The 16,470-nt window shown below is 44.1% G+C and overlaps 1 protein-coding gene across 2 annotated transcripts in view; it reads right to left on the reverse strand.

Moving 5' to 3' along the window:
• Window positions 1–16,470, reverse strand: part of C2CD2 (C2 calcium dependent domain containing 2) — a 34,682-nt gene that overhangs the window by 1,693 nt on the left and 16,519 nt on the right. Inside the window, exons 7-14 of one of the 2 annotated variants that reach the window (XM_017811064.1) lie at window positions 13,448–13,556; window positions 10,534–10,595; window positions 8,841–8,980; window positions 8,420–8,591; window positions 7,567–7,680; window positions 5,077–5,204; window positions 3,676–3,988; window positions 1,966–2,002 (exon numbers count right to left, since the gene is read on the reverse strand). In XM_017811064.1, coding sequence (XP_017666553.1) covers window positions 1,977–2,002; window positions 3,676–3,988; window positions 5,077–5,204; window positions 7,567–7,680; window positions 8,420–8,591; window positions 8,841–8,980; window positions 10,534–10,595; window positions 13,448–13,556 — 1,064 coding nt within the window. In that variant the 3' untranslated portion in view covers window positions 1,966–1,976. The remainder of the gene's footprint in view (window positions 1–1,965; window positions 2,003–3,675; window positions 3,989–5,076; window positions 5,205–7,566; window positions 7,681–8,419; window positions 8,592–8,840; window positions 8,981–10,533; window positions 10,596–13,447; window positions 13,557–16,470) is intronic. The other variant, XM_017811063.1, reaches the window with a different exon arrangement.

Raw genomic sequence — 16,470 nt, forward strand, 5'->3', positions numbered from 1 at the left:
AGGCTACCAGCAACGCTCGACCTGGTGTGGGGACATCAGCTCCACCTTTGAAAGGAAAAGTCTGGTGCAGAATTGGGTGCTGGTGTTGTCCCAGGTGGCAGGAGCCAATTTGAACAGAGGAGGACCCAGGTAGCAAGCCAACACAGGAACCTTCTGGCAGTCAGACCAGTACGTGAGGACAGCCATCTCCCTGGCAAAGCTTCCACACCTTGCTCCCGGCACCACTATCAGGTTTCCTCATTCTTTCTCAGCCTGGCTGTTAATTCCTGTCGCTGCAGGGTCTTGACTCTGCTTTTCCACCCATTGCAGATGGATACAAAAAGCAACACACAGACCAGTTCTTTCATGCAGTGCTGTGCCACAGCTAGAATTACGTGTTTGTCCCCCAAGGAGCCGGCACGGCCCCGTGTCACTTTGCACAGCGACAACTGCAGAACAGGTATTTCATGGCAGCTCTGCTGCACGCAGCCAAACGTTGCTTTGTTCAGACCAGAGCACTTGCAAACATGTGCTTGGGTTTATTACTTTACGGGCTCAGCACCTGGGAGAATATTCCAGCATGTTTTTGTGCCTGCAGGCTGCCCAGACGCTTCTCACAGGGATGAAGCAGAAATCAGCTGAAAGCAACTGGAACTCGTGGATTTGAATCTTGACCGCCCTCCCATCACCCTCTGATCGATCTTTTTGGCAAGGCAGCACCACTTCAAGCTGTTGTCAGCAGCATAAAAGAAGCAGTGTTCAACCCCAGGGCACTGACAGTTGTATTTAATATGCAAGGGCTGGGGGGGATCCACGAGGCCTCGCTGCTGTGCCGCTCTTGTTTGAGCAGGCAGCTGTTCTGCCCAGCAGCCCTGGCAGCTGCAGCTGAAGCTGTACCAGCAGGAGCAGGACAGAAAGGCTTATCCATAAGCAGATATGTAGTCCTCTCCATTCTGTGATTCAGACTGACTTCCCACAGCAGGAGTCAGAACCGAACCAAGAATGCCGTGAAAATGGGTGGCCTGGGACAACTCACTGCAGCCGAAAAATCGTGGGCAGTGCTCCCCCGAGGCTCAGCACAAGCAGCAGTCCCCAAGCATGAAAGCTCCCTGTGTTTTTTGGAGGTGCTGAGGTCATGGCTGTCTGGAAGCTTGCCACATCCCCATCAGTCTGTACCAGTTTGGTGTTTGCTGCCTGGCAGTGGCTCCAGCTGCTGTGGAGACATGCAGCCCTGCCAGGGAGGCAGGGCAGGGCACATCCCCAGCTTGGCAATGCTCGTGCTATTTGCATGCTCACTTCTCGAGTCCAACAGGATCCATATGCCAGCTCTGCCCCTAACACCAGGAGATGAGCAGAGAGCTTACTGTATGAGCTGGCTGGGCTACACAGGCTCCTCTGCACTAGTTCAGGGTGTGCTGAAAATGCTTGTGATCACTTCTGAATGTCACTTTTGTTAATCAAGGAAGATTTCCTTTCACATCTACAAGGGTATGAATAGAGATTGCTTTCCATTCCTTCCCAACTTCCAAAACAGCTTTTATACAGGTGGTTCTGCAGATACCTGCTGAGGCCTTGGTAGCTCTGCAAGTTAGGGTAGAAAAGCTTTACCTAGAAAACTGTAAACAGTAAGGTTTTTGCCCATGTATATCCTGTTATGGGGTCACACGTGGTTTGCATGAGCAGAGTTTGATTGATTATCAGATGTTACAGGAATGGGCATGATGGAGAGAGAAATCTCAGCCTTCCTTGCTGAGATTTCTTTGTGACCCACCTGAACAGCATGACCACCAGAAGAATAATTTGCTACAGCAGACTAATCTGCTGAGACACTTGAGCACAGGAAGGTAATTTTGGAAGGAGGAAAGAAGTGGATGGGGGAAGAAGAAAACAGGTGCCAAACTATGTTTTGCTTCGGTTTTTACAATGAGTGTCCCATTGTAAAGCTACATTTTCTTAGGGAAAAAAAAATACACAAAACCAACTTACTGTGTGGGTAATTAATTCTGGCTGGCATAGTAGTCCTCTTAAGTTTATAAAAGGGAATGGGTAAGAAAGAGGAAGTCAGAAAGGTAAAAAAAACCACCAAACAAAAATATGCAAGAGTAAAAAAAAAAAAACCAGTGCTAACCTTAAGACATTAGTACAGATACAAGGCTTTTTAAAGCAGAAGGGGTTTTGTTGGCTTTCAGTTTTGTTTGGGCTTTTTGTTGTTGTGTTAGGGGTTTTATATGTTTGTGGGGTTTTGTTGTTTGTTTTTTTTTTAAGGGAAAGCATTTGACAAACAGAAACCTTGAACTGTTCACAGCTAACTGAAGGCAGGGGGGTGGGAATGTTTTCCTATCTTACTCCACAAAAGCTACTCAGCTGTGACAAAGCGAAGATTCAAGACTTCCACAAAGACATCTGTGTATAAAGAAAGGGATTTGAGCCAGTTTTCTTAAAGTATTATTTTAAGATGATACAACTCTCTCAAATTAGAGATACTTTGCAGTTTTTAGCGGCCTTACACTGCATTGTGTGAAAAGGCTCTTTAGAAGGCTGATCTCTTTGCAACACACAGCACAGGGAAAACCAGAACTAGACAACAGCTCACACACAAACTTGCAGTTGCTTGTTTTAGAATAACAAAAGAAGAGCCCAGAGGTTTTGCAATCTCTCCTACAGCTTCTTAAACTCTTCCAGGCTCCAAAATGAGACAAATCTCTTCACAACTAACCCGCTACCCTCACCCCAAACACACCCGAAACCTTCCAGTGCCTGACCATGTACGTGACACGGATTGTTGCTGTGCCACCCTGATCTCTCATGTGGAGCAATACAGCTGTGGGAAGGCCAGAGAAACTCGAGGCTCTAAGGGAGGGCCCTGACAAAGGGCTCCAGTGTCTGCCCTGCGTGGGGGGGCTTGTGATAATCAAGTGAAATAGTGAGGTTTTGTAGTGAGGATCTCTGGGCAAGGAAGGAACAGAAAATAATAAAGCAAAAGGGGGATGGATGTGGGTGAAAAACAGTATTTTTTTCAAGTTCAAGGTGCAGCCCATGAGACTGGTGTGTGCCTGTTCAGAGCACAGTCCACTGCACTGGCCCTTGTGTCAGACATCCTAACAGTCCTAATACCACATAGCCACAAACCAATGCTCAGAGGTTAATGGATTTATCAAGGAAACACAAAGAATCCTAAGACACTTTCAAACTGCAGCTATTCAGGTGTGTAACTACCTAAGCAAAATGATCTGATGCTTTATTTACTTACTAAATTACCTTTTATTCCATTTTCTTTAGCAAACTACATATTAGTGAAATCAGTGAAAAAGGGAGAAACTGTTCACAAGGCAGCTTCTGCTTCAGCAGCTTCCTGAACACACACTTTAGTGAGGGGAGTCCTGAGCTCAGAGGTGTGAAGGAGGAGAAGGAATGTGTAAAAAGCAACTGTGAGCCCTGCCATTTTCATGTTAGTAATGGGGCTGCCCTTCTGTTTCCTGACTGAGGGCAGCGTAAGAGAGCCTGAGCTGGCTCAGAGAGCAGTGGACTGCACCCTTTGTGCTGCTGGTGAGACAGCTTCAACCAACACCACAGTCACGTGGAGTTGAAGGACAAAAAAAATTCAGCAAGAAAGGATGAACTACTACAGCACTGCCTGAGTGCCAATTACGCAGAGACAGCAGCCAGTCACTGAGGTGGAAAGTAAGGATCACGTACCTTTGGATTTTTTCATGCTCCCACTTTCTGAAACGCTCAGTGAGCTCCCAGATATTTCTTCAGAGGTCTGGTCTAAGAGGGTGCTGGTGTCCCACTGTTGGCTGCCGTTCTCCAGACCCCAGGCCTTCTGGGTGCTGTGCTGTGGGCCGGTGTCAGGTACTGTTTCTGAGGGACCCAGTGACAGCTTTTCATCAGGGGTGGTTTTTCCAACAGCTTCCTCCACAGGGGGTGGATCTGCTTCTTTGCAGGAGCTGTCCATGGCTGCAGCATAGTCCATCATGAGTGAAGCTTCACTGTCCTGAGATAAAGAGGTCTGCCCAGTGGAAATAAGAGACAACACTGATAGAAGCCATTCTGCTGGAGGAAAGCAAGACTCCCTGCAAAAGTTATTTTCTCCTCTTTACACTTGTATTGCTCAGGACTATCAGGTAAAGACCCTTTAAGCTTCCTTAGCTTTACTAAAGAAGCAAGTAGCCAAGTTTTAATCATGTCGTTAAGGCCATATAAATGAAAAAAAAAAAAAATTAAGTACGTGACCCTCACCTATCCCTGGCCCCACTACAAACAATAGGACTCTTTCCTGCATGTGCTGCTCTAATGAAGTATCAGCATACACAGAGAATCTTTTGGTCCTTTTAAGAAAAGAAACATCAAATCATTTCATCTTATAGAAGGATTTGTCAGCTGTATCAGCTAGAACCAAATCCAAGAAGTCCCAGTGCCTTCATTTCCCAGGCAGATACATCTGGCACTGTGGCTGCTGATCCACATTTTCCCCCTCATCACAGCACAGTGATGATGAGGGGACCCATGCCCACTGATCTGACTTTCACTCAGAGCTCTTTAGAGGTCCTGTGCCCAACAGCAACACTGGACAGCACAAATCCATGGAACAACCTGCAGGGAAAGGACTACAGGCAGGCACCAGCCATCAAATAGGACACTGAGGCTGTGGACAAAGAAAGTCTGGAGGAATGCTATATACCATGTGAAAACCAGTCTTCTGTTTGCCCTCCCTCTGGAACAGAGCCCAGGAGGTTTTCCAGAGGGTTTTGTTTTAACAGTTTTGAACAAAAAAAAAAAAATAGAGAAATCTTTTTCTGTGCATCTTCCCTACATGGGTGAAACACAGTGAAGGACTGATTATCTTCTGTTCTCACCCATATTTGTTTTCCCAAATCCCTAATCATTCCACTCCCATCCAAGCACACCTTGCATTTTAGTCAGGCTGTCAAAACTAACAATCAAAACCCTGATTTGGCTTAACTTGAAACAGTTACAGAAACAACCTGGCACGCAGACCTGGATTCTGCAGAGACAGCAGAACCCACGTTAATGCCACAGTCAGTGGAGCAAAGGCTTTTTCTAACATAATAATGTAAGGGTTGTTTTCTGCTCTACCTTGGACACCCCTGATATGATAATGGTGCTTTTCTTTCTAGGAGACTTCAGCTTCTGCTTCGCAGACTCGCTCAGCTGCCGAATGGCTGCTTCTGCCACAGGATCTGTGCCATTCAGTACCAGCAGCTCTGGAAAGAAAGGATTATTTCAGAGGGGAGAAAGGAAAAAAAAGAGGAAAAAACAGAGCAAAGAGAGGCAGAGTTTGTTCTTGACTTAAAATTCACAGAAATTGGCAGAAATGGTACAAACACCAGGCACACCAAAACATCTTCCAGTTCACCACCCGGCGATCAGGTCTTGTCTTTCCCTCCCATAACCCTTTCTTTGGAGAAAAGGTACTGAAGCTGCACTTACAAACCCTCTCCCTGAGCACAAAGGAGTTTTTCTGGAAGCCTAGACAACACATCAAATTATTTCAGTGCAGTGCTACACTGTGATGACAGTGGTGAGAACATCAGGTATCAAAGTCACTAAGAACATGGTGCAAAGCTGGTGCATGATACTGCTTCCTCAGGTAGCTATTTTGCTCTTTTTCCAAACATCCTTGCTCAGCATTTCCAAATTTGCTGTGGCACTTTGATAGGATGGGGAGGGCAAAGTGTCAGTCACTCTGCTCTTCATCAGCTGCCTCCAAAGCCTATAAAGTGCACCCCCCCTTTCTCCCCTCCAAACATTGCACAGGAACGTAAAACCTTCTTTATAAAATGCTCTTTAGTGACAAACACATTTATTTTTAAGCATGGCCAATTCTGGCATCTGGTAATGCAAAGTACTTTGGGCACAGCAAACACACACTGATAATTCATCAAGCTGAGGAACAAACAAGGCAAAGAAAGTCAGCAAGACAAAAATCCCCATATTTGATTGTCTGAGGTGAGCTTTTCGGCTAAGAGTTTTAACAGCAAAAAAAACAACCCCAAAAACCAGAGGCAGGAATATCACCAGTGTTAATTAAATTGAGCAGTGTCTTTTGTTACTGTGACATTAATGCAATAAAAGATGAGGCCTGGAATTTAAGAGTATGTGTGTGCACAAGGGATGTGCATGTCTGCACACTCATCATAAACCTTTACTTTTCCATCTCCCCAGCCTCTGCAAAGCCCCCAGGAAGAGCTGAGACCATCCAGGCACTTGTTAATTCTCATTACTGTCATCACTTAGAACCATGGCACCGACACAGCACCTTTTCCAGAGTGCTTATTCCAGTTTTGCCACGGTGTTTATGATAACTGTTACCCAAGTTACCGCCATACCAAAAGCTTCTTTGTGTTTCTTTCATTTGGCTTAACCTTTCCTTCTAATGAGTAATTCTTCCTGCTGTACTGTATAAACATTTCACAGAAATTCCCCTGCACTCCCATTAAAAACACTGTCTGTACCATTAGGGTCTAAGCTGCCTTCAGATGAGTTTTCCAGTAAGTGTTTTGTATCTTTAATATAAATGCTTAAGGGAGTCAACTCAGAAGTACTGCACTATCTCAATATTTCCCAAATTGAGGCAGTAATATTCCACATTGCTTCATGGTATCACAGCACTTGTTAGCCTGGAGGTGGGAAAAGATTCAAGTGCTATTACAGCTATTCATGGTTAGTGCTTCATGCTCTTCCCCATATTTGTTGGCCCCATTTCTGTCTCTCAGCAAACCTTCTGACTCTGCCAGGAGCAGTGTAGATCATCTCCAGATTGTCCCATCTCCACTGAAATCCCTACAGAGCAATCTTAACTCCACATTATGTGTCACTGGCAGCCAGACTGGGTCATGTCTTTTATTCCTGCTGCCCACAGAGCTACTGAAAGACTCAGTGGTGACCACACACAGGACTGAAGAAGATGCAGAAGATTCAGAGTTGCAGCTTGCAAGGGTAAAACAACCCAGAGCCAAGATCAGACTTAATACAATTCAAAGTGAATTTATAATTAAAGTTATTATCAATGCCACCTGCCACTGTGCAGGCACCTGTATGCCAGGTGACTTAGGAAGGTGGACAAACAGGCACAGCAAGATTGGGTATTTGCACTAGCCCCAAAAAAAGCCCAGGATTAAGGCTAGGAAGAGAATTCAGTCTTCCTTACATCAGTCCAACCCCTGTGTTCTCTTCAGACAGAGGGGACTTCACAATGGCCTTAAGAGGTTCTTGTCACAGGGTTTTGATTTTGTGCAGCATCCCCCATGCCTTTATGAAAGGAGGAATCTTTCACTAAAAAGTAAAAGAAAACACAGCCTGGCTTTTCTGCAGTCACCTCCCCTCTCCAAACCACAGCTCATTGTTATTTATTCAAAACCAGTAATTTAAATTGCCAATGAAAAACAGACTTTTACTGCAGGACTGCCATAGCCCTTAACCACAGTGCTTTGTAACATAAACATCTCAGTGCTGTTGACAGGCAGCAGCCATATGGGTTGGCTGTTATTTTAACAGGATCACATTAATCCCACGTGCAGCAGAGAGAGACATGTCCTCATTAGCACCTTTGAATATTTCAGTTACCTGTGTCTGAAGATGACAAAGTTTTGCTGACTGGAGCACCATGAGAATGGAGAGCTTCAACAGAGAGATCCTTTTCAGTCACCTTTACTTTAACTGGAGTTTTCACGGGAGAATCTGAGGACCAAGTTTTTTGGTTATTTGAACTATTTGAGACATTTTTTATGACATTAATAAGAATTTATTATACCTGTTGTGCCTGTTCAAAACGTAAGTGTTTAAGAAAGCTGTTTAATACAAATTCTCAACACATGTTCTATGGTAACCTGACCCCAGAAAGACCTGTGAAGTGTAGGAATTTATTGTTTTTAAACCTTCTACTGTAATATGCTAGATGACACCCTCTTAAGTAAAAGACCTGCTTAAACAACTTAATGCTCATCTTTGTGAGACTTCATATCAAGACTGTTCACGGGTTTTACTTTCATATTTAACCCAAGAAGAATTGGAAAATCTACTTCTAAAAGACATGCTGAAAAGGGCTTTGTCACATACCAACCTTCATTAGACATGATAACACAGATCAAGGTTAGAAGGCACAGGATGGTATGTCATCAGCAAACACCCTGAGAGTCTGATACATTTGACATGTGAAAAACCATCCTCCAAAATCCAGGTCTTCTGCATTATCACCCTACTGTGAAGCTTTACAGTGTGTATTAAAAGAAGCTTTAACTGTTCCTCTTGTAAGAACAAGGTTCCGTGAAAATTAAAAACCTGATTCCAGAGGACAAAAACAGCAACCCCACTCCAACACATCAGAGAACTCTCTCCTTACATCCCACCCCACAGCACTTCTCCCAGGGCCCATGGATAACCCTTGTGAGTGAGCACAGGAAGAACTGGAGCCCCTCACCTGTGCTCAGGGGAGATGCTCTCCCTTCCAGACGAGGTTTGGTTCTCACAGCAGTGACAGTAGTGACCACAGTCCCACAGGGCATCACAGTGCGATCCTTTTCTATCTTGGTGGCCAGCACTGGGGAGGAGACTTGCCTTGTCTTCAGTTCATTGGGTTCTATAAAAGAGAACTAAGGAGACAGAAAAAAAAAAAAGTCACCTTAGAAGCACAGTCAAGCAAGAAGGACAGTATTTCTACCTAGTAGAATGTTTTTGCTGATGCTCAAGAGCCAAACTCAAGAGCTCATTCTTTTGGTGAGACACAAACACTGCACAATCAGAGTGTGCTACTCTGGCTCAGCCACAAGCACAAAATAAGCACTTGCATATATTTCCAGAGGCAAAAGATCCAGCCCAAACCCATCCAAACCCAGCAGTACCTCTGCACTGATGGATCCCAACCCAGGCCCTGGCTCCGAGCTGCCCTCACTGGCCTCACTGTTCAGGGCAAAGCTTTGCTGGCCAGAGGGTTGTTTCCTGAACAAGTCCAGAGGTACAGTCACCTTCCCGGATAAAGGACCTGGAACAAAGAAAATCAACAAAATCAGTGCACACCTAAGCTGTGAGTATGTTTAAGGGAGGGGGGGGGAGATGGGAAAAGGGGAGGAAGAGCACAGGCAGCTAATTCCAGAAACTGGTTCTACACCATGGGGCAGAAACCTGGCACTTTTCACAGTTTTCTTTCCATTTTATGACTATTCCTCAGCCTGGCCTAATACTGTGCAACAGGAAAGAATGGAGAAATTAAATACTACTATTTACTAATATTTACTACTATTTCTGGCCATTGTTTTTCCCTGTGTACGCAGAATGTTTAGGGAAAAAGAAAACAACTAGAAATATTCCTATTAGGTCCTTGAACAATCCCCACAACCAGCTACCTGCATCTTTCATTCCAGAGAACACTCTGGATTCCTGCTAGACTGGTGCATCATTGTCTTTCTCCATTTGAACTTCAGTGCAAGTTCAGCAGTTCTCTTGTTCCTCTCCTGACTTTTTTCAGCTCCACGAGATTTAACAGCAAACTAATAGCAAAAGTACTGCATGATTTCAGAGATGAAATCCTAGTTTTCTGTGAAATTCAAAGACAAGTAGGGAACTACATTATATTCACATTACTCAGCTCTCTGCTTGTTAATATGATTCTACTTTGAGTCTTCTATTCAAATTTTGGGAAGAAGAACAGCTAAGCTGGTATGGGGGGGCAGAGGGGCAGGAAGACAAATGTCAGTGCAATCCACTGGGACCCTTTTCTTCAGGAAAACAGGCTGACAGTCACACCCTCAGTAGGATGTGGAACATTACTGGTGTTGTTTGCAAGATCCATTGTTAAAGATGCTTAGGGACAGGCAAGACTAAACTTTGTGCAAGGAACAACATACAATTGTTGACTCTGTATAGATTCTACTCTATATAGATTTTATTTTTGACTCTATATAGATTCCACGTTTTTGTTAAAAATAAAAAACTGCATCGATATCAGACAAATTTTTTCAAGCTTGTGCCTACATTTAAGTTTCCAATCCCTCCAATAATTGCACATCATATGGAAGGTATCACACAAGTCTGTATATCTAGATTATTAAAAATAATTCTGCAACAACAGAATCAAGCAGCAAAAAGGCTTCAGCCCCCTTTTACATTTAATCCAATATAATCAGAATGAGAATGTTTTATATCTGATAATTTTTAGGCAGCCTCTGGGGCTTGAAAAGGAAGGATTTAGGATTAACACTCAAGATTCCCCTTCAGCCACAGAAAGGCCTCGAAAGCTTAACTTGAAACCAAAAAGGCTCACAGAGGATCTGTTAGAAGTTTGGAAGGCTGAAAAATACAGGATATCAGTACATGGAAGATTCAGTATGTTGAGAGTCTAGAAAGAAACTCAAAAGATTCTCTGTAACCTTAACCCAGAGCAGGACAGAGGCACCTGATCAGTGTATTCTCTCTTCTATCCATAGTTACTGATGGGTGTGACCATCAGTTTGGCCATCCAGAACTAAAAGGGGACTTGTCAACAGTCAGCAAAGCTCACAAGCTGATCATGCAAAGCAATTCAGTCTTAATACTTACTATCCATCTTTCCATCTTCTACTATTTGCAGTTGCAATGCTTTTGATTTGGCACTTAGTTCACTGTGAAGTAAACAAAACCACGTTAGGACTTTGCAGGAAAGCAGATTTTCCTCCCTACTTAGGTTTTTCCCTGTTCCCCAGCTTTTCTCAGCCCTCTCCAACGCCAAGCAAGTGCACCTTGCTGATCAGGGAGGTGGCACTGCCAGGCTGCTGGGCACACAGGTAAGCCTCCCTAAAGGGATCACAGTCCAAAAACCATGGCCTGGTTCCCTCCACCACTGTGGCACAGGTTCAGTCTCCTAAAATTTCAGAGGCTCTTCTTCTCCCCAGCAGCTGACAAACACTGCCCTCCAAGCTGGTGTTGGTCCCTGGTCTGACAATTACACCACAGCACTAAGAAGCTTTTTTTTTTTTTCCCCTGAAGGATCAAATTTGTAAGTCAAGATGCTGGAACAGGTTCTTTCAAAAACCCATTCAAAGCTGTGGGGTTCCCTTGTCAAAGCAGGAAAGTGTCCTGCAAAAACAGGATAGACGCAAGAAAATAAAAGTAATTATAGTTTTAAGTGAGAAGAGTCAGTATCGCTTTTCCAAAATAAGGAAAAGCAACAGGGATGTTGCAAGAATTGATTTCTGTGTGGCAGGAACAGTGTGAACTATTGACAGAATTACTGGCATATGTGGCACTTCACAAGAGGGACCAGACAACAGATACAAAACCTTTCCTCTGACTGAGACAGTTGAAGCAAACTGGGTACCTACTGAGGAACCCTCCAGTAAAACTTTGTTTTATAACCTTCTCAGTGGGTGTTCTGCCAAAAACCCTAAGGGCATATATGTATTTTATTTTGCTATGTCTTTCTGGTTGCAAACATCCCACCTCCATTAGATTCTGTGGGACACCATCTATGCAGCACATTTTAAGCTTTTCCCTGCCACTACCACCCTCTCCTGCACCTCCAAAACTTGAAAGGTAGCACTTTGTTGGTACTCTTGCTGCTTTTGCCACAAAGCTAAAGCAGAGCCTGAAATGGTGTTCAGTACACTGGTCCTCAGAGTGGAGGATATTTTTGGCTGTGAAGAAAGAAAAGGGCAGAGGTGCATGTCCATGAACTTGAATGAAGTTCAGAAAAAATCCTGCCAAAATCCTAATCACTCATCTGTAAAAGTCCCCAGGCTTACCTCATGCACTTCTGAAAAGCAGTGTGGAAACCCCAGCATTATCCCTGGTGTCAAGGCCAAATTCCAGTCAAGTTAATCACATCCTGCCTGCCCTCTGTCTGCACTTTCAGTTAAAAAGGGTATTATTCTTACAAACTTCCTGCCCAAAACTGCTGGGAACCTGTCTGCTCTGCAGCATCCAGCATGGGTGCTGTTCCACCAACAGATGGCTGAAGTGATTCACAGACCCACTGGTGGCTGAAGCACTCTGTGTGATGCTCCAGAACAGAAAGTTGCAACAGAAGGGCAATTCTCCCCTTCTCACCACGGAGAAGAAATCACATCATGTTAATCCTTAAGTCTTAATGGCAACACAGCGCAGTGTCACAGAAGAAGGTGGTCTGGTCTGTGGCTTTCTTCCAAAGCTGTAGCTGCTCATAACTAAAATCAGACCATACAAATTGTTGGTTGAAGGGATAAAGCTTCCTGGATGGTTTTCCACTGAACAGCAGGAACCAGGTGCACACACCTCCATCAGGCCACATAGAAAGGTGGAGGCCTTCCAGTGTTGTTCTACAATATCACTGTTTCTTTGCTAACTACAGTGACTTCTGATCATCATCATCCCCTGCACATGCAGAGGGGTGTTCTCCAAGCCCTGTACAACTTGTGATGACTGGTCAAAGGTGAGGAGGAGCACATCACTCCTCGAGGAAGAGAGCACAGACAGGCACAGGTTCAGCTCCTTGTAACCAAATCTCTGCTTTGCAAGAGAAGGAACAGACCCAGTGGATGCCAGGCTGTGACTAGACAATGAAGAAAAATGTCACACAAAACCATGCAGCATTACTCTCATATAAAAAATTATGTATTTTTTATATATATGTAAAGAAGAATGGAACTGAGATAGAAGAGGGAAGCTACAGAAAGAACCAGAGAGACTCCACTGCATGTGAAGTGCCTCTCACCTTAATAATCTGGTAGAAAAAATAAGAAAGCAGTGTCTGCAGTATGTTGTATGGCAGCATACACAATTCTACACAATTCCCTTGGAAAGCTGCTTCTGCCTGACTGTGCATGTGCTTTAAGCCACTAAAGGAACATCCTCTGACCTACCCTGCCATCAGTGATTCCTCCTTCCTAAACTCGTACATACAGAAGCTACCAGGTATTTTTGCTCTGCTGTTCAAAAGTGAAAATGAAAATAGCTTTAGAACTGCTCCCTTTTGACCTTATTTACAGCAGCTGTGTGAATCACAGAACACCGTGTAGGCTGCCCAAAAGTCCCATTTTTGCTCTACAGGAATAAAAAAAGCTAGTTAAGTTTTACTCTCCCTTTTTAGTCACAGCCACCATTCTTTCAGACGGTCAATCGTTTTTGCACATTTACTTTTTCCACTCAGGGGAGTGAATGGAGAGACATTACATTCCCTCAAAAGCAGTTTTCAAGGTAAAGTGACTTCAAAACCTTGCTAACACTTTGGTTTGGCACTGTATGAAAGCACAGGGTGATTTATTATGCCTGTTACTGCTGTCATTTACTAGAATCTGATATCTGCCACGGATGATCTAGAGACCTACTTGATCTCATGTCCATGCAGAGGGTAATTAGATATCCTGAAGTCCTCATCAGCTCCAGATTTCTCTGAGGCCACCCAACTGCTTGTATTTCCAAATGCCACTCTTCCCTCATACAGTTCAAGTACAAAAAGATGCTTTACTGCAAAAGTATTCTCAGTAGGTAAGTTACTTACAAGATAAACTCTTCCTTCCAAAAGGGATGTGCAGCATTTTTGGCTACAGAGCTGGAAAACTTCTGCATAGGGTCATTCAACTGAACTATACACACAAGGTCTGTGCTGCCTGTGAGGGCAAGAAAAACCAAGCCATTAATACTCCACCAGCAAGAGGCCACTTACCCAAAAGAAAGCAAAGAACCCCTTTCATTGTATCCTGCACTTCAGAACAGACTGTTGCAAACACTTTCTCACCCTCCCACAGAATAAATTCCCTCCCTTGGTTTGTACAGCGACAACATTAATGGCAAAGGTCAACATTGCATCACCAGTGTCTTATGTGCTGCTCTACACAGTGTGAAACATGACAACCCAATTTAAGCAAGAAAGTGAAGCCATAAAGAGATCAAAAAGGGTGGGGAGACAGCACGGTGAGGAGGTGGCGGTGTGGGTGCGAGGCAGGGAGGGAGCAAAGTTGCCTCCAGCTGCCTTAAGAAACCCAGAAGTTTTTAAAGTCCCTACTGACCACAGTCACAGCGGTTTATTTGGACATGGAAACAAGCTTTCTCTGCTGGCAAGTGACTGATGACAGCAGTGCTAATTCACAACGGCTCTGTGGACTGCGGTTTTTAACAAGTTCGTGGCATTTTAAAGCACTGCTGCAGCCTTATCTCTGCCTTGATCTTGGAATTTGATAGTGTGGCAAATTGGCGTATTAGAGTAGTCATATTGCTGCTCCAAGGGGGGAAATAGTTTGCAAAATGTGTTGCTCATAAAACAACTTCTTTTGTAAGGCTTTCACAGCCTCGGAAAAAAATTTCAGACCCAGAGTTCCAAAATATCAAGGAAAGCGACAAAAAAAGCTCAGTACTAACTGCATGCAAAGCAAACAAAAGATGCTGCCTCCAGTTCTCCAGAATATTTACTGGTTTATATTTACTATCATCAGCTCTCAGCTGTCCTCTGCTGATGACTCAGGGCTGTGGATCATCCCTGTCTCAGGCACAGAGGCAGCTTGGGCCTGGCAAGGTTATTAGAGGAGACAGAGCACTGCGTACACGCAGCTTATTTGGGATCCAAGCTGACCCTGGAGTAAGTAGTTGAGCTGCTTTCCCAGTGAGCTGAGCCTGAGTTAATGAACCTGGGGTGGTTTCTGCTCACCCAGCCATATGTCCCTGCAGCCTGTCCTGTGCTCAGCAGCCCAGGGCAGAAAGACCTGCACAGCTCTGCCTGAAACTACAACCAGAGCCACTCACTGATCATACTCAGCAGGGGACTGCAGCATATCTGCCCTGCACACCCTGGTGTAAACAACCAACAACTTCTTCCTTAACAGCAGAAATCACTTTTGCCCTAGATGATTCCCTGTGGACTATGCAGTACAAAATCCGGGGTAATCTTTGTTTACATACACAAACCGAGGAGATAAAAATGGGCACAGCCCATAAGCAGAGACCAGTTCTGCTACTGGTTATTCACCAGTTGAACTAACACATCAACAGCAGAGCCACAAGCTCCTATGAACCATGTTAGCATCCATGGTTTATGATAAATCATACTTGGTTTATGATCATTATCATGGATGATAAATGGTCAAGACAGACAAACTGCCCCTCTCCAACCCTCCATGTACCTATGCAGGTTGGCCTGAAATACTGCACACTCTTATGGGGTCTCAGAGTTCCAAGAGGATAATGAATTATGGCAAGATAAGGACAGGAAAATGGAAAGGATCAATAATTAAAAGGCAGCAAGCTATGTCCAGCAGATAGCACCTTTCCAGCTGTGCAGTATTTCCACTGGATTTCAAGTGTACCAGTTAAACCACGGTGTGAAGTTTTGCTTCTCATACTCAGTTCCAAATGTTTACACTCCCAGAGTTGCTAAGGAACCAGAAAAATTCCCTCCATCTCCTTTGACAATAGCAAATGGGGATTTTGCCTCCCAACATCTGTGTTCCCAGAACAGAGCACATTCATTGCCCACCCTTCCTCTCATTTTCAGGGAAGGTGTAGAGAGGTTTCTCATAAGGTCAGTCTTCTATTCTATGCACTGTATGCACATAAAGGTATCTCATCTCATGGCTTTTAAATGCAGTCAAAATGACTTGCTCTTTTGGAAAGCTTAATTTGCACTACAAAATTGTACAGTAATAACAAATCACAGAATCATAAAATGGTTTGGGTTGGAAGGGATCTTAAAGATCATCTTGTTCCAACCCCCCTGCCATTGGCAGGGACACTTGCCACTAGACCAGGTTGCAGTTTCCAGCACAGTTTTATTTATAGAGGACATTTCACAGCACAGAGTTCCAGAACTGCTTTAAAAATAATTTGTTTTTAAAAGAAAAAACAGCCTGCAGAAATTTTTAGGCGAATCACTTCCAATCAGGATAAGCAAAGCAGCATTATGCAAGAGTCTAGGGCAGAAACCTATTACGTCTAACTGAAAAAAGGAGTACAGCAAGTAGGATATATTTATCCAAAACTTGTGCCCTGCCTAATTTAGCAGCCAAAAGCTTCCATTAAAAAGACTGTTACAGAACTGTTTAGTGACTGTAAATAACAGAGCCTCAAATTCGTATTTCTGCTGACAAAACCTGAAATGTTCCTCCTCGTGCCTCAGTCAGCAACAGAGGCCTGACTGCACCTGGAGAAGTCTGAGTACTTGTAAGACAGGCTTGGTGCTACTTTGCAAAACCAATACAGTAACTTCACTAGGCAGTGACCTCCTTTCTGGCTTCAGTCTCCACTTGCAAGAGGTACTGCCTCCCCTACCTCCAGAGGTACTTCCTTAGGGGGAGAAATCCTGACAAAAAAAGATCACCTCTGAAGAGTTTACACAGAGGAGGAGAGTTTCAGATGAACCAGAAAATTGCTCAGAAGAAAAGCAGCTGTAAAAATAAGATAACACTGAATCAAACCAATGTCACTGCCAACAGTATAAGCCAAAACCTGCACAAGCAGGACTAAGTCAGCACTGGCACCAGTTGCCCAGAGAAGCTGTGGATGCCCCGCTCCTGGAAGTGTTCCAGGCCAGGT

This window comes from Lepidothrix coronata, unplaced genomic scaffold (assembly GCF_001604755.1).
Source record: "Lepidothrix coronata isolate B3197 unplaced genomic scaffold, Lepidothrix_coronata-1.0 Scaffold30, whole genome shotgun sequence".
NCBI lineage: Eukaryota > Metazoa > Chordata > Aves > Passeriformes > Pipridae > Lepidothrix > Lepidothrix coronata.